The sequence below is a fragment of the Ctenopharyngodon idella genome, chromosome 18 (genome assembly GCF_019924925.1).
Source record: "Ctenopharyngodon idella isolate HZGC_01 chromosome 18, HZGC01, whole genome shotgun sequence".
Classification (NCBI taxonomy): domain Eukaryota; kingdom Metazoa; phylum Chordata; class Actinopteri; order Cypriniformes; family Xenocyprididae; genus Ctenopharyngodon; species Ctenopharyngodon idella.
In genome coordinates this window covers 15,115,761-15,133,467 of record NC_067237.1, presented here as the reverse complement: position 1 = coordinate 15,133,467, position 17,707 = coordinate 15,115,761, and the positions used below count along the sequence as shown (strand labels likewise).

At 40.4% G+C, this 17,707-nt stretch overlaps 2 protein-coding genes across 14 annotated transcripts in view; one reads left to right on the top strand and one right to left on the bottom strand.

Moving 5' to 3' along the window:
* Positions 1-1,316: 1,316 nt before the first annotated feature.
* LOC127499716 (pyruvate kinase PKM) lies at positions 1,317-17,108 on the bottom strand. 3 transcript variants are annotated; one of them, XM_051870234.1, is made up of 11 exons: positions 16,845-17,108; positions 10,750-10,928; positions 10,320-10,411; positions 7,809-7,940; positions 7,378-7,564; positions 6,775-7,045; positions 6,519-6,669; positions 6,258-6,410; positions 4,729-4,895; positions 2,515-2,696; positions 1,317-2,266 (listed from the first exon to the last, which is right to left on the bottom strand). In XM_051870234.1, exons 2-11 carry the CDS (start codon positions 10,904-10,906, stop codon positions 2,160-2,162), a joined length of 1,599 nt encoding a protein of 532 aa, XP_051726194.1. In that variant the 5' UTR covers positions 10,907-10,928; positions 16,845-17,108; the 3' UTR covers positions 1,317-2,159. The 3 variants fall into 3 exon arrangements, with proteins under 3 accessions (XP_051726194.1, XP_051726192.1, XP_051726193.1); XM_051870232.1 differs by lacking the exon at positions 16,845-17,108 and adding an exon at positions 12,347-12,372; XM_051870233.1 differs by lacking the exons at positions 4,729-4,895; positions 16,845-17,108 and adding exons at positions 4,215-4,381; positions 12,347-12,372.
* The window catches only part of LOC127499713 (protein mono-ADP-ribosyltransferase PARP6), a 35,256-nt gene continuing 33,781 nt past the window's right edge, over positions 16,233-17,707 (top strand). For 10 of the 11 annotated variants that reach the window (XR_007926172.1, XR_007926173.1, XM_051870223.1 and 7 more), the window contains exon 1: positions 16,233-16,683. The gene's annotated coding sequence lies outside the window, so the exon portion shown is untranslated. The remainder of the gene's footprint in view (positions 16,684-17,707) is intronic. The other variant, XM_051870214.1, reaches the window with a different exon arrangement.

Genomic DNA, 17,707 nt, shown 5'->3' with positions numbered 1-17,707 from the left:
CTTTGCTAGTGTTCTGGAAGAATGAGTTGATTTGAGACATGAATGAAGTGTTTTGGTAGATTTGGTGCATTTTGAATGTGAAGTTAACCTCTGTGCCAAGATGAAGGTTGGTTAGGAGAACTGTGTGAAGAGTTTTGAAAAAGTGACCTAAGTATTGAGAAATGTGTCCTAGCGATTGTAAAAAACTGTGATTGAAACATGCATAGTATTACACTGATAATGTAATAAACACTTGTTATTTAATCCAGAAACTGTAAACAGTAAATGAATGTGGATTTTGAATTTAAATTGGACCAAAAAGTCAGTGAGGACTTTTCCACCTTTATATGGCTGGTGAATAAACTGCTTAGACTAGTCTTACAAGTTAGTCACCTATTTTTTTATGTCAGTTACATTAAGTACACTGGTCTAAAAAATGATCTTTAAAAGATAGATTGAAATGGTCCAACTAGCTTTAACAGTCTTAAAGTGGACCTATAATGCCCATTTCACAAGATGTAATGTAAGTCTCTGGTGTACCCCACAGATCATTTATTATAGCTTGTCAAATTTGTCACTATTTGGGTGTGAGCAAAAACACGCCGTTTTGTGTGTGTGTCCCTTTAAATGCAAATGAGCTGCTGCTCCCGGCCCCCTTTCCAGAAGAGGGCGGAGCTTTAACAGCTCGCGCTTCGGTTGCTCAACAACAACAAAGCTGGAGAATCTCATGCAGCCAAAATGAGGATTGTCAGTAACGGTGTTCGTCCTTACTTTGTTCAAAGCGGAGTCGACACTGATGGAGAGACTCAGGAAGAAGTTACAACTTTTAGATGTTTCTAAATGGTTAGTGGATAAATTTATGTAGTTGCTGTGGAGTTGATTCAACTCTTCCACTAATCATGTCAATCTTTTGTTAAAAATTCAGTGTTGAATTGACCCTCGTTTGTGAAGCAGTCCGGCGTAAAATGATGACATAACACTCTACAAACCCTTTGTTGTGTTTTGCCATGGTGTTAGAACTGGTACACCGTTGTCGCTTGCAAAAACAAAATGGTGGTGCCGTGGGTGGAAACGTGCAGATTAAGGGCCGGTAATATTACAAGATTCCCTTCCTACAGTACATCACTAGGGAAGTGAAATCTGAGCAGCTCGTTTTTTCACGTGCTTGCAGAAAAAGGCTTACCAAAACAAAGTTACTGGGTTGTCCTTTCTCATGTTTTCTGTGTTGTTAGATGCACCAGGAAAAAGTCAGATTTTCATGATGTGTCCCCTTTAACATAGCAGGAGTTTATGCAGCTGGCCCCAGATATCAATGACACGTAATAATAAAACGGTAGTCTGGACAGATGCTCATCTCCTTTATTAATTCAGTCTTGAATAATACAACACTTCAGATGATACTATAGTTTTCTCTTACAGTTATAAGTACATCTTGCACCCTAGCGACACAAAGCGGGTAGATCTAAACACACACACTCTCACTCAAACACACACACGAGCAGCAGAGAGAAAGGAAATGAACAGGAGAGATGGCTGGGAATGTGACCATTGCTGCTCAATCAATATTCATCTCTCGCTCATCATCGTTCTCCTACTCAGACACAAATGAAATGAGCTGGACATCCCAACGTCAACATTTCAAAAAAATATATTTACTGTAGCACATTGGTTGCCTCATCCCAAACAAAATGGTCTCATGGTCTAGTGCAACACAGAATGTAACATCATAAGGAGTGTGAACACAGACACGGTGCAAATAAAGCGCACACTACAAATAAAAACAACACAAACTAGAGTCACGCGTGAGCCCTTCGCCACTCGGGAACTGTTAAAGGAGAAGGTTAGTTTCAGTAAGCTGCTGTTTGTTCAATGGTCACGTTCACGACCCGTCTCTGTGCCAGACATGCAGACAGACAAGCGCACAGACAGCTCTGCTTTAATGAGTAACAACCATGGATGAAAGAGATTATGGTTGGCAAGTGTGCCATTGAGACTGAAAATGAAAAAAAAGTGAGAACGTCTAAGTGATGATGGTCCACTGGCCTGTGTGGGAGGAGCCAGGCTTCTGTGATGACATCAGGTCACCAGTCTGGTAAGCCTGTTTGAGTCGGGGAGGGGCGGGAGTGAGGGAGGGGAGTGATGTATGAACAGTAGAGGAGTGCGTTACGGTCCTGTGGCGCTTATGGCACCGGGACGACGCGCATGGTGTTGGTGTAACCGGAACCTGGGCGCCAGCCGGTCAGGACGATGACGACATCACCGGTCTTGAAGAATCCACGAGCTTTACCTGAGAGAGACAAGAGGGTTTGATATGAACAACTGAGGTCACAGTTCAGAGTGTAATATAAAAATGTAACAGGCTTTTTCATCAGATTATGCAACCAGACACTAAGATCTGAAAACAAATCTGAAATGTATCAAGTATGAACAAAGATTTAATGCTGGATGCCTAGTGTTTGAAAACTCATTCAGACTCTAAAAGTAGTGTAGTATACTCCAGTCTTTAGTAACATCTGTTTCTTCTCTGTGTCTTACCAACTTCCATGGCAAAATTGACACGCAGGTCCACATCCTCGGCCCAGACGTCATTAGAGGGGTTGTTGTAGAATACGGGGAAGATGCCGCGGTACAGATGAGCCTGTCGGGCCGTCTGCTCGTTACGGGTCACGGCTATGATTGGGGCACGTGGGCGGTACCGGGAGAGCAGATGAGCAGACCTGGACAATCAGAAGGGAGTGTGTTCATGACAGTCAGAATGGAAAAATGGGTACCAAGAGACCCTTCTTACCCTGTCAGACATGACACTCACTAAGATAGTCAAAGACAGCTATGAATAGATATTATGTGCGACTCACCTACACTGCAAACTCACTCATACTAGCACATACAGAGCTGATCCAGAGACGTGACTAAATCAAATTACTGACAGAAAGCTAAAGCTAATACCCCAATTCATTCTGTTCTGTTTGTTTTGCTCTTACACACACACACTCATAATCGGTCTCACTCACAGCCATTCAGGAGAAAAAGATTAGGGAATGAAGATAATTTAAATCAATATTCTTAGTTATAATCCCAATTTATTTTGCGTCACCATGCTGCTTTTAGTAAATATACAGAAATGCTTTTTCACTAAAATGGTGGACAGCTAATGAATGATGTTAGTAAAATCAGCAGCAAAATGAGCCTATGTGTGCAAAATATATATATATACACACACACACAGGGCCTAAAATTAACACTCTCCAAGCACCAAACTTAAATAAAAATAGTTGTTGGCGAGTATGAAACTGTCAGTCGCCAGATGGCCAGTAAAATTATGAATTTTAACAATGCAATGTTATGAGAACATGAAAGTAAATGACGCTCTGTATATTTGACGGGTCAGTGCTGCATCTTCACGAAAATGTAACCCTTTCCAATGTAAATATTCAAGTGCTAGAACATGTGAAAGGGAGCGTTATGTGGGAAGTTCAATATCCAAAGCATCCGAAGCGCGCACCCTGAAAGCAGCGTCAAAGACGGCGCTCAAATACTAAGTTGAGCTCTCTGTCATGGCTTCCTGTGCTTGAACGGACAAATTCACACAAAATTGTGTCAAAAAATACCCATCTCGGCGAGCATCTTATGGGGCATTCACACCAGACGCAACTTGCGCGAATAAATCAATATATAAATATAATATAATATATAAAATAATATATATATATATATATATTTCTGCCTTCGCTCGCTACATTGTAATCACATCACTACTAGAGCAAGCTCCTGATTGGTTAACACGGCGTGAATATTCGCCAAAGTTCAGATTTTTCAACTCGGGTGATTCGCCCGAAACGCTCAATTCGCGCCGCCTCATTCGTGCGAATCATGCCGCAGGATGTCTATTCGCGCCTTTGCATTGACTTAACATGTAAATCACTCGCGCTTAACACTTCATTCGCATCTGGTGTGAACGCACCATTAGTAAACATAGTTATGTCGTCATTTGAGAAAGAAAATGCATGATCTGTGTGCATTCGCTCTTAAGTTTTGGCCGGTAAGTTTTCTAAAGTCACCGGCAAGTGTGGCAAAAAGTTAGTTTTAGGCCCTGTGTATGTATGTTTTATTATTATATTATATATATATATATATATATATAGAGAGGGGTGGGGGGGGTCTCATGCATTATATTCCAGCCCTTTTGTCTCACCTGTTCCATGCTGAACTTTCACCTCAGGCCCCTCCCCTCTTACCTGCCAGTCTTGGTGAGCACAATAAGGGCGCTGGCGCAGCATTTGAAGGAGGACTCAACAGCGCCAACAGCTACAGCATCTGAAGGATCACGTGTCAGAAGGGTGGAGCGCCTCAGCTCCTCAAACAGCTGCCTGTGGAACATGGCTGCCTCTGCCTCACGGGCAATCTGACAGCACCGCCCGGTGGAGGGAGGGGGAAGGGAGGGGTTATACTCAATCATACTGTCAACCACTCAGACAGAGAGAAATTCAGAGAGAGACACATGGGCAAGAATGTTTATGCTAGTCCTGTACTCTTCCAAAGCTCTCGAACAGTCATTTTGTTATTTAAATAAAACTTTTATCCTCTTGATTTTGAAATGAATTAATTTCCTTGCAGATGGACATCAACACTGACTGTGCCATGTGTCTCTCTCATTTCTCTCTCTCTTCCAGTCCTCTTCTGTCCCTGCTCTTCCTACTCCCTGACTGTGCCGAGCTGGTTTTCCACATCATTTCTATGTCGCCCGCCTACCTGCCAGACCCAGTGAGGACTATAAACGCAGAGGCCAGGATTTTAAAGGAGGCCTCCACGGCGCCAATGGCGATGGCCTCGGCGGGGTCGGTGGAGTGGCCCAAACAGCGACGCAGGTCCTCAAACACCTGCCGATGGAACATGGCTGCCTCTGCCTCGCGAGCGATCTGATGCAGCCCGCGCGAGATACGACAGGCAGAACAGCAGAGAGACAGAGAGGTATGAAAGAGATGCAAAACAAATGAGACAGGAAGGGGTGAAGAACAGGGGTGAGGAGCAAGAAATTCAAAGTGAGGAAAAGAGTAGAGAAAACAAGGAAAGAGGAAACAAAAGGAGGAAATTAGTGCAGGTGTTAGTTTAGAGGAAAAGGTTAGTACAAAAAAACAAAATGAATATTAGAACACATCCACACTCTCTCACAGTAAATTATTAAATGCAAATTAATATCAATTACAGTGAAACCACCACCATTAAATCATGAATATTATTTGAAATATGGACTTAATTAAAACCACGTCCAGTAAAGTGTGAGACAGATTTGTGATATCATGGTTGAAGAAATCATGCAAAAGAAAGTTAAAAGTGGTTAGTAGAACTGTTGAAAATCACATGACTTCAACATGCAAGTCAAAAAGAAGAAGAAAAGTTGAGCACATGACAGGAAGTGAGTCATCAAGCATGCAGAAAGCTTTGAACTCGTTCTCAAAGAACAAACCAGCTTCAAGAAAATGTATGTTTATGGGTTTGTTAAAGCCAAGGAATTTAAACTGCTGGTGATTATTTCCAACTTCGGGAGTTAATGGCCACATCTGTGACGTCTGGGCAAACGTGACATGCAAACCTCGAGCACAATGCAGAACATGATTAGGTTTAACAAGCTCATCAAGAACTGGCAGAGAGAAAATGTGTCTTAAGAAGGCTGTTGTCTGTAACTGACCCTGACACAACTGAGACAAAACAAAACTAGCTAGTGAAGGCAAAACACATGCATATGAGAAGGAAAGTAATGAAGGATGCTGTGGCATTAAAGAAATATTACGGGTTAAAAACAAAACATACAGTGAGGTCCAAAAGACAGAGTACACTGAAAATGTAGGTCTCAAAACCTGCTTTTCCAGTTAAATTAAATAATTTCTGCATTATTTTTAGGTGTTTATTTAAATGCAATTAAATGAGTGAAACACCAAACGGCTCAAATTCATATTAATTTGACAGTTCACTCAGCGTTACGCTGATGATATCATATGGAATAATTCATATAAGTGCTTCAACAAAAGCGTCACATTTATGCTTTTAAATGTCCCACAGACCTCCACTGTACGTGTATTACTGTACACACAATTCCCTTTGTTTTTAAAGAGACAAGACAAGATTATTGCCATCAATAAGTTGTATTTAACCCGTAAAATGCCTTTTTCTTTTAATTAGTATTTGTTTAGATGAGAAAGTTATGCAATAAAAATGTACGAGTCGGGTACTAAAACATTTAGCTGTCTAACAGTGTTAATGTCAGTAGGGGGCGCTCTCACCATGTGCTGGGTGCGCACGGCCTCCAGAGGATAGTCTCCCTTTGCAGTCTCTCCACTCAACATGATGCAGTCAGCACCATCCAGAACGGCGTTGGCCACGTCGCTGCCCTCGGCACGTGTAGGACGAGGCTTCTTGATCATGCTCTCCAGCATCTATAAACGCACGAGATGTGAGTGGGCTTGAGAATACAATATTTCTAGTTTAGATGTATTTTTTTTGAAAATACATGTATAAAAATACAAGGTTGTAGCTTAGCTGACCTGTGTGGCACAGATGATTGGCTTTCCTGCCTTGTTGCAGCGACCGATCATCATCTTCTGGGCCAGGAACACCTTCTCAGTGGGGATTTCAATACCCAGGTCACCACGAGCAACCATGATGCCGTCACTGGCCTCCATGATTTCATCAAACCTGGTGAATAAAGGGAAGACATTCAAATCCAATTCATTTTCAATCACACAAAACATCTAATACTGCATATTGAGTGTGATGGTCAAACTGGTTTAAGACACTCACTTGCGCACACCCTCGTGGTTCTCCAGCTTGCTGATGATCTTGATGTTCTTGCCCTTCTCTCCGAGCACCTTTCTAACTTCATGCACATCAGCTGCCTTGCGAATAAAGGAGGCAAAGACCATGTCGACTCCCATCTCTACACCAAACTGCAGGTCTTGAATGTCTTTTTCCGAAACGGCAGGTAGGTCAACAGCGGCTCCTGGCAGATTGACACCCTTCTTGCTACCCAGAGTTCCTCCGTTCTCAATTTCACACACCAGATAGTCAGAGCCTGTCACACAGACAGAGAGACAGAGAGAGACAGAGAGAGACAGAGAGAGACAGAGACAGAGAGAGACAGAGAGAGAGAGAGAGAGAGAGAGATATTATTCATAAAGTTCAACCAGCATTATGTCACATTTACTTGAGAATGTTCACTAAACCACAGACTAATGAGTTAAACTTAATACTCAACTTTAGTAACACCAAAATGGGTGGGGGGGGAAAAAAAATATATATATAGGGAAAAAAAAAAAAAAAAAAAAAAAAAAAGTGTCTCGCTGATTTATTAAATCATTTTATCACTGCGTCTCAAAGAAAAATAGCCGCAAATCCGTAACTCACCGATCTCTCGGACCTGGAGAGAAATGAGTCCATCATCAATGTAGACTTTACTGCCCACTTCCACCACCTTGGTGATGTTCTTGTAGTCCAGCCAGAGGGTTTCCTCATCACAGCTCTCCATGAAAGAATCATCTAAGGTCACTTTGATCTTATTTCCCTTCTTCAGCTCGACCTCAGCCGTGCCACTCTGGAGCAGACAGATGCATATTTGCAGTATTAAAACAAATTGCCAAGGGTAACGTTCTTGTGGTTTTAAAGACCAAATGGTGTAGATTTTAAATTTCTGTAGAACTACATGGTGTTGTACAACCATCACTCTTATTATGCACACATAACAGCTAATTCAGTAGTGTACACTGATCCCGACCAGCAGCAGTAACAGTGGGACATCTTTGTATCACCTTGCGTTGAACTGAAATGAGTAAACTCACCCCTTTAATGAGCCCGGTTCGGATTTCTGGCCCCTTGGTATCCAGGGCGATGCCCACTGGCCTGTAGTGGATGCTGCCCGGCTGGAAGCTGGCACAAGCTTCACGTACATTTTTAATCGTCTCTCCATGATACTGAAACAGAGAAGAAATCAACACTGATTAAAGAAACGCTGAAATTTCCAAAAAAGTAGAGCCCTATGAAATCCGTTTAAAGTAAATTTAATTTTCTATATTTTAATAGTTAAATTTAATTTTTGTAATCAAATAGCATGTCTAATTAATTTAAATCATGAAACTTATACAATTTATTAAAAGTTTAGGGCCCTATTAAAAATACATTTAATTTTCTTCTCAAATTTAATTTTATTGTTTTATTATTTGTTTTAAGTTTTCTGGATTCCATTTTAATGATTTAATTAAATTTTAATAATCAACAAGCATGTCTAATGAATTTAATTCATAAAAACAACCAAATTTATTAATTAAAAAAAAAATAATTTCAATGAAATATTTTGTTTTTTCAGAAATTCTGTGTTGTGTATTTTAATTTTTCTGGCAATCAAATTAAGGCATAAAACATTAATTTATTTTTTAATCATATTTAATGACATGACATTTTTTAGTCAAACAGTGTTGCACAACAGAGCTTTACTGTTAAAATTAAAACATGGAAGAAAAATTGTGATTATTCCTAAGAAATAAAGTTTTAATAATTTATTATTATTATTATTATTATAATAGTGTTAGTATTATTATTACTTTGAGATGTAGCTAAATTCTACTGTGCAACAGTAATATATTTCTGTCAATTTCTTTAAGTTAAACTGAACTTTTATTTTGACGGGTTGCAGTGAAGACTTTGGAGTTTGTGTGTGTTTATGATATGACGATAGTTTTTCCTCAAACGAAACAGTAAAATGCTGATGAAGAGACTCTGGAGATGAAGTTCATGCATTCATGTCCTCGTATAGTGAGGCGGCAGAGGCTGAAAACACCGCGAGCGTCACATGTGCTTCAGTATGTGTGTTAAATGAAACTGCGCCTCTGCGCCATTCATTCACAGAGACACAGAACATGCAGGATTCATATATAAAAAGTCTTTTTGCGGTTTAATATTCACAGACACTAGTCTATATCACGATCTGATTTAAGTGTACTGACCTACTTTTTATGTATTCATCAAAAATTTGACAAATTCCGTGATATTCCACATTATACAGTAAATTCCGTTTTTATGACTGGATTCCGTCATCGCAGAAATCATAGGGCCCTAGAGAAGTTGAGAAACCACTCTAAAAAACACATCAGAAATGTCTCTAATGGAGATGTTCTTTGTGTAAACGCTGATGTTAAACAAGTGCACTTGAATGTCTCAGAGCAGCACAGGTTACGTCATTCTAATCTTCTGTTTGAACACGCTCACACACACAACTAAGCAACGCTCAAGGTGTGTGTCTAGATGAGCAAAAGTGGGTTACACATATACTCGTGCACAAACGATCAGACACTTACATGCATGCAATGTGTGATACGACAGGATACAAAGTTCATCTGTTAGAGTTTAATATACTTATCATGCAGTAAAAGTCGGCCTTAATTAACCAGGCTAGACAAGCACCTTTGACCCGTGACATTAGTGTGTCATACAGCTGCAGTACTGATCACTTTCACTTCAGTAGCTCCTGCACACTGACAGCGCGACCTCTACACACACACACTCAAGGTCATTCTGTTGGGCAAACAGGCTACCAATAGGCCTCTGGTGTGGACACACAAGCTGTTTGTTTAAGAGTGTGAACTGTTTGTATAATATGGCAGAATTTGTTTAACCCAAAGCCCTCCTTTAGAGGAGCCACAAAGGAATATATGAGCGGGAAAATGTCTATGTTTTTCGTTTAACCTTTAGTTTTTGGAATGATGACTGGCTCACTGGCTGATATTAGCCTGAATTAACCTTTCTGGAAAGGTCCGGCTCCAAACAGGCCAGAACAGGATCGGACTGCTTGAGAAAATTTTAAGAATTAATTAAATTCATGACACACGTCTGACTATTATTCAGAAATCTGAGCTGAATTTTACTTGCAATTCAAAATGCAGCTGATTGTCATGAACTAGCAGAACTGCAAAAGACGTTCACTATAATTGCAAAGCTTTCCTCATAGCCAGCGGCTTCTGCATGAACTATTCGTGTGAAAGAAAAACTCAACCCTTTATGCTGTTGAGACATGATAAGCTCTCTGCTGGGAAGGAGGAACAGATAAACTATTTATAATAGGCTCACTGTAGATTAAGTTACACACACTCTCTCTCTCTCTCTGGCCTTTGACCTTGCACATTTGTTTTAAGCTGTGAACTACATAGATGTTTTAGCATCATTTCTGGAAGAGAATAACTTGCATCCATTGACTGCATAACTAATGCTGGACAGATATGAATAGGATTAGAGAGAGATAGAGAGTGAGAGAAAGGAAAAAGACAAGAACAAGAGAGTGTAAATAATTAAGTATGTACCTCGTGTGAGCCGTGAGAGAAGTTCATGCGAGCAACGTTCATGCCAGACTTGATCATCTCCTTCAGCATGTCCACAGAGCGAGAAGCCGGTCCTGTGGTCACATGACACACAATGCACAATCATTTCCTGCTTACTTTGGACTAAGACTATTTAAAAAAAAAAAAATTGTACATCCCATGTCTGTATCATTATATGAAAACAATCCAAATCAGAACAATGACATGAGGTAAAGTCTCAAATGAAACAACAGCGCTCATCAGACAGGCCAGGATTAATTAAACACTTAATTGACATATAATCCACCAGAGCATTTGCTGAACTGTGATGACAGAAGCCTTGTGCAACTACCTTAATTTTTGCTGTATTACAAAGGAAGGAAATCTGAGTTTAATCTGCTGTGTGTGTGTGTGTGTCCGAGCATCCACTGACCGATGGTGCAGATGATCCCAGTGTTGCGGGCGATGGTGGGCTCAGAGTCGATGTCCAGCAGACACATGTGCTCCAGGAAGGTGTCGGCCATGGCAGCGTTGAGCTGCTGCGTCTGGATGAAGGCAGATCCCATATCTTGAACTTTAGTGTGGGGCATTGTGGAAGAGCCGGGTAATATCCTACAGAGACAGAGACAGAGAGAGACAGAGAGACAGAGAGAGAGAGAGAATGACATCCACATGATCAATTGACTAATCAGACGTCTGGTGTGTCTGTGTTTAAGACTCAGAGTCTCATTCTTATGATGGACTGAACTGCTAGAGTAGAGACAACAAGTGATTGAAAACCAGAGTGCATCTTTAAGATAAACAGCAGACTGTAGTGATTAACCATGATTTAAACTCAACAGCATAAACAGTGACAGGAACTGAAGCCATAAAAGTCAAAGGCATTTTGCTGAGAATTTAGAGTCACATAAAGTCAGCTTAATAGCTACCTCTGTAACACAGAACATGTCAGTTCTGCACCATTCTCTCTGTGTGTGTGTACAGAGTATAGGGGTGTGGTGAAAAGGAATGTTTCCTTTCCATGTTATGCAACAGACTCTACCACTAGCACAAAAAAAAAAAAAAAAAAAAAAAACTGTATGAACATATTAACAAGTTAATAGAATACCTTCCTTTAGGTCTTTCTCAATATCACCCAAATCTCATGATCAAAGCAGAAAGGAAGTGTAGAGCATGACCTTCACATTCACAATTTAAGTGGTTTAGGCTTTGGTTTTTATGGCTGGTTACTAGAGGGTTTCAGGTTTGTTTTCTAAAAAATCACATGTACACCAGCAAATTGCATTAGAGTCCGTTTGAAAACAGGTTATATTCCATGCAGACTCAATGGTTCAGTGGTTAACAGCTACTGCTAATACTCATGGTGGTATTTGCAAATAATACAATGGGAAGAGACAAGAAACCTGGGGTGAAATCGAGGCAATCAAACTCAGTGTGAAAACAACCTAAGATGCTCATTTTGAACCTACAGAAGATTCACAGCAGATGCAATGCAGCACATCCTAAGATTGTCACCATACACTGACGTGTTTTTATGTAGTGGTTTAGCATTTTAATTTTAAAACCCACCCACCCACACAACCCCAATGAGCTGGTCTTTGTGTGCTTGAGCTGACCTGGTTTCTGTATCTTAATGCGGACGTTACTAAAGCTTAATTTAAAACCTCGCAAGTTAATCCACCTCGCACATTCTGAAGTGCAACAAAAGTCAATCGCACCTGTGACATCCAGCCAATTACAACCCTGTTGGCACACACAAATCAAAATCTGCTGGACTGAATTGAGAATTATGGTTTCTAAATCAAATGAGATGTGTTTAATAATGCAGACAGCTCACTGTTTGCACAAATTATGCATTAAAAAGTCTGAAGGGATCTTGGTTTAAAGTCACATTGTGACCAAGGCATGGCACCAGGATGGCGAGGACTCGCTGTGCTTGTTAACCAAAGAAAACCACACCGCATTCCACTCTGATGATGTCAGGGTGGGCTGTCGTACGTGAGGAGACTCACATCTCGGCAAACACTCACCCACTCTTCATCACGTAGTCATGTGATGACTAAGACAGGCAGGGTGGAAAATCCAGGTCCTCATGCAGCGCACCACACACACCCTCAGAGTGAAGGGGAGGCTAATCCACTTCCTGATTCTACAGGAAATTATGCAAATGTGGTTTGTGAATCTGAGATGGTAATGCTACTTAGGGTACACACATACAGAATGGCAAATACATCTGCTGCCATGGTATTGATTGCTTTCATGCTAGCTCATCAGACAAGAGCTTTAGCATCTGATGCTAACCAGGACACTGAAGGTCAGTGTTAGTCGAGGAGTTATTATAAGCGTGTTTTATAACCACATTCCCTGCTTTATCTCCAAAAATCCCAGCTATGAAAACACAGCCAGTCTCAGAGCCCAATGAACAGGAAGAATTTCACCTTCAATGAATTTTAGAGTTCTGAACAAACTGTACAATATAAACAGAATTACACACAGCTAAGACTAGCTGTATAGAGTATGTATTGCTTTACATTAGTGTATTGTATATAGGAGTTTAACCACAACATTCATTACATTTTCCCAGTAAAGTCCTAAATCTAGACCTCCACAGCTGCATCGGGTCATATCCGTGTCTAGTGTTCCTTTGACCTCTGTGTCATCACCATGACAACAACATCCGTCACAGCACTGATTCCGCCTAACTTTAAAGGGGACCTATAATGTAATATAAGTCTCTGGTGTCCCCAGAATGTGTCTGTAAAGTTTCAGCTCAAAATACCCCACAGATCATTTATTATAGCTTGTCAAATTTGCCCCTATTTGGGTGTGAGCAAAAAAAACACACCGTTTTTGTGTGTGTCCCTTTAAATGCAAATGAGCTGCTGCTCCCGGCCCCCTTTCCAGAAGAGGGCGGAGCTTTAACAGCTTGCGCTTCGGTTGCTTAACAACAACAAAGCTGGAGAATCTCACGCAGCCAAAATGACGACGGTGTTCAGCCTTACATTGTTCAAACCGGAGTCGACACTGATGGAGAGACTCAGGAAGAAGTTACAACTTTTAGACATTTCTGAATGGTTAGTGGATAAATTTATGTAGTTGCTGTGGAGTTGATTCAACTCATCCACTAGCATGTGCCGTCATGTTAATCTTTTGTGTTCGTTTGTGAAGCAGCCCGGTGTAAAATGAGGGCATGTCAACAACACTCTACTACAACAACTCTTCCTCTTCTCTCTCTCTCTGTTTATGCACAAACAGCAACATTACACACTAAGTAGAGCTAAAAAAAGTGAAATCATAATCAACCACCCCTTTAAAGCATGTATTAATCTGCATCCAAACAAACACAGTCACACTGATCTTAACTATAAGTGTCCTCTATGCCTATCAGAAACAGCAGCCCTAAACCCACCTGTAGGCCCTTCGGCTCTGGGAAATAAGGCACCGTGTGTCTGTCAGAGCTCTCCAGAGGAGCCCCAGTGTGCGTGACCTTCTTTCCCCAATCACAGAACTGCAGATAGGGACGCTGGCCAGAATGAAGCAGCATGTATCGCGCTGCTGAGGAGTTTGATCACTAAATCCTCTTCCCTTAAGAGAGGATAAAACACGCAATCCACATGCACACTTACTGTCCTGCGCGAGCAGGCCTCTGCTAAGACTCCAGGCCCACATGAGTCACTGGTTTACATGTGGACCAGCCATTACAGGCAGTCAAGCCCACCTCAGTTGCTGTAGATCACATTACAACACTGGGCTATAATAGGAACACAGGGATACTATAAGGACTAGCTGGGATTGTATCACTATGAAACGCAACAGGCTTGCAGTGGTGTGGAAGTCACATCGACACCTGCATGAAGCCGAAAGGGTGTTTTACTGCAGCAAAAGCGAGACTGAGGTGAGTCTGTTCTCTTTATTCGATGATTCAGAACGATGACTAATAAGTGTGCACTGGGACGTCCCTGGTGAGGTCTGTGAAAGGCTGGTTTGTGTCACTGCAGAGCTGTAGGTGTCTGATTTACTAGTATTCTCAGTCCCTTCTGCTCATTTAGTGGAAGCTTTTGAAATCCTAACATAACTAAACAGGATGTTACAGAAATAATTCCCATATTGCGTCGACACACACTCACTGCAGAACTGAAAACAGCTTCCCTGAAATGGTGCGACGGTTTGATTAAGTAGATGTTGAACCAGCTGCGGGGTTTATAATAAACCTAATTTGCTGTGGTAATGCATACATTATTTCAAGTATTTCATGTATGTGCTCCATTTCAATTTGACTGGAATGACAGGAATTTACTGAACCACATTTCAAAGAAATTCTACACAGGTAATGAAGTACTCTTCCAACCTGGTTCATAAAATGAAATTAATTGGGTCAATGATGTGACGGGTCAAAGGCCCATAATAATAATAATAAATTAAAAAACAAAGATATGACATCCAAAGTATGTAAGGTAATACATCTAGATTTCTTTTATTGAATCCAAAAGGTTTTAATTTTATTTTGCTACATATAAAAGGCATTTTTGAAGTGTCAAAAGGTCATTCGGTTTAACCGTCCAAAGGCCAATACAGCCATTTCATTTGTGATTAAAATATCTTAAAATGTATATATTTTTTATTCTGCCATGATGTTATAATGCAACATAGTGCAAAACGGTATTAAATTGTGTAGAAGTCGTTGCTTTGTTATGAGAAGGTCTGGAAAATTAATTTCATTCATGTATTCAGAGTAACCAATATAAAGGGAACATTTTAGATCAAGTCATGCGGTCAGTATCATGTGACAAGATGTGACATCATTTAGACACCTGCAAAGGACCACATGGTCATGAAGCAAAGTAACAAACTCTCTTTTAACTATTTGAAAAATTCATGTTTTCTCTTGCTCATACGCATGTCCCGAAACATCAGGTCATTCGGTACAACCGCTATAAAACATGGAAAATGTTGTAATATTTTAAAAACTTGTATTAAATATAAAATGTTTGATTGTCCTTTGTTAGCTAGCTAGATATCAGCCTGTTAGCATTGTTTGAAGATATCATCTTTCGGATATTTTATAAACTTATTTTGTTTAAACCGAATGACTTTTTTGGTGGCAAATCTTGTAAAAACAAAAGCAGTGTTAATTGATTATAAAAACCACATAATCTCATTGTTCACACTTTATAAAACTTCAAAATTAATTATATCTTTATTTATTTATTTATTTTTTTTTACACTTTTAAAAACCTTATTCATGCAGAAAATATAATGAAATATTCTGTAGGTGGCATTTCAAACATGATCATCATTTCAGGGAAGAGCCCATATGTTTTATGATATCATTTATGGATAAAACTACATTCATTATTATGTTGGATTGGTAAACTGTCATTCATAATTCTTATTAAATTCACACTCAAATTGCAATTCAGCTTACTAGCTCAAATGAAATCCAGGAACTTAACTGTGCCAATTTTACACTGCAAAGGTGGCACAGGTATTATTTTGACTGTATGCTTTGATATTAGCAGCTGAGGTTGGTCAGAACAGACATAATTGAGTCTTTATGCAGCATTATAATTTTGAGCATGCACAGAACAACTTTAACTTGTATAAACTTGATTCGGAAATGTATGACGCACAAGCTTGGGTGCATGCCAGCTGAAATATAAATCCACCCAGAACAAATAGAATCAGACTCCACAGACGTAAAATCTTCAAATGTAGAGTCAAGGTATGTGATTGTAAGACAAACACAAAAACGCCTATTTTCTCCCTCGCATAAACATGATGCAACATCATAATTAGAAGCTATCAATGCAGCTCGCGCCTACGCGAGGAGAGCCGGAGACTGCGATTGAGATGCCCGCAGGGGCGCGATTCTGAGCCAGTGTCATTCATTCACTGCTCAGAATAAACATTAATACCTTAATGAATGCAGTGCACGCCTTGATAATGAAAATATGGCTTCTGTCCACAGGAAACAAACTGCGTGAGCGTTCAGCGGCTCTCTGAAGATCAAATATAATCATCATCAGTGCTCACACAAGTGGCTGTGGTCTAGTCATGGAGTGGCGGATGCGCTTTGGGTCACGTCCCGCCTCTGCGTCACATTCCCCGCCAGCAGAGACTCCCGCACGAGGTGCGCGCACGTAACATTCCAATTTGAATGAATTCAAAATGAATGACGGTTACTGATCAACTGTCAAAATTGAAAATATAGACGACGATGAATGCTTAAAGATGGCTAGTCAGCGGAAAACGCAGTGAAATATACGTGTAAACACGGTTAATTGTGGAAAAAGGGGAATAAACGAACTTTTACCGGATGAATTACAAAAAACAACAGCACAAAAACGATTTAAAAATCTTTACAAAGGTAGGTACGCACTGACTGAAAACAAGAAGCTGCGCTATTTTATCACTGCAGCTTCTCTAGCAGACGGAAAACCTTACTTAAAACCGTAGCTAATGATGGATATTACTAAATAAATATATTATGATGTAGATTTTTGTTGGTGCAGCTGTGAAGAAACTCACCTGCGTTTGCTGATCGTCTGCCGTGACTGATGCGCTCCTGATCGCGAGCTCAAGGTGATACGCCAAGCCTACCGGGACTACTTCCGCCAAAGGCACGCGAGCCTGCGTGCGCGGAGGGATACTTATGACGTCAAACTATAAAAATCTCGCTTTAACTATTTTTTCGGCGATATCTGAGCATAACATTCTCGAGAACGCTGTATAAACGTTTGTTGGAGTTTCATCAATGAAACAACGAGTCCACATAACTCTTAAATCTTTGTAAACAAACCCGCACTTCCTGATGGGGGATTATGAAACGCGAAATGAGGGAAGTGGAACGCTCCAATCAGAGCGGAGACACGGCACGGTGCAGGAGCACGAGGAGATCACGTGACACGAGGATGCTGCGATGTTAAACTACAAATCAATGGCAACGTGCTATTAAAAACGTGTTTGAGTAATACAGTGGATGTATTGTCCATATAAATCTATTCGGTTGTTCAAATATAGTGTACACAGAGCTACACTAATGCACTTCCGCATTAATCCATCTTAATGGTTGAGACTCGCGCAGCCGCACGTACGTTCATCTGTTAACTCTTTAATAAGCAAACACTGAGGAAATTTTACAGTTATATGGCACGTATGTAGATCACATTAGTGAGCACAGAACACTAAACAAACTGTCATCACGAAATGAACATGTTTATATTATAAATGCAAGTACCATGGTAGTTCCCTGCTTTTTAGACATTTACCATGATAAAACCTTGTTGTTTGGGCATATTCCATGGTGGTAATATGTTGTAGGGCATGCACCACGGTAATTGCATGTTTTTTGAACATGCACCATGGTAATAATACCATGCATTTTGTACTTG

Coding starts and splice junctions, on each gene's coding strand:
- LOC127499716 (XM_051870232.1), bottom strand. Junction 10,412..10,749: donor TGGGATCATCTGCACCATCG/GTCAGTGGATGC, acceptor ATGTGACCACAG/GACCGGCTTCTCGCTCTGTG. Junction 4,896..6,257: donor CCGTGCGCACCCAGCACATG/GTGAGAGCGCCC, acceptor GGGCTGCATCAG/ATCGCTCGCGAGGCAGAGGC.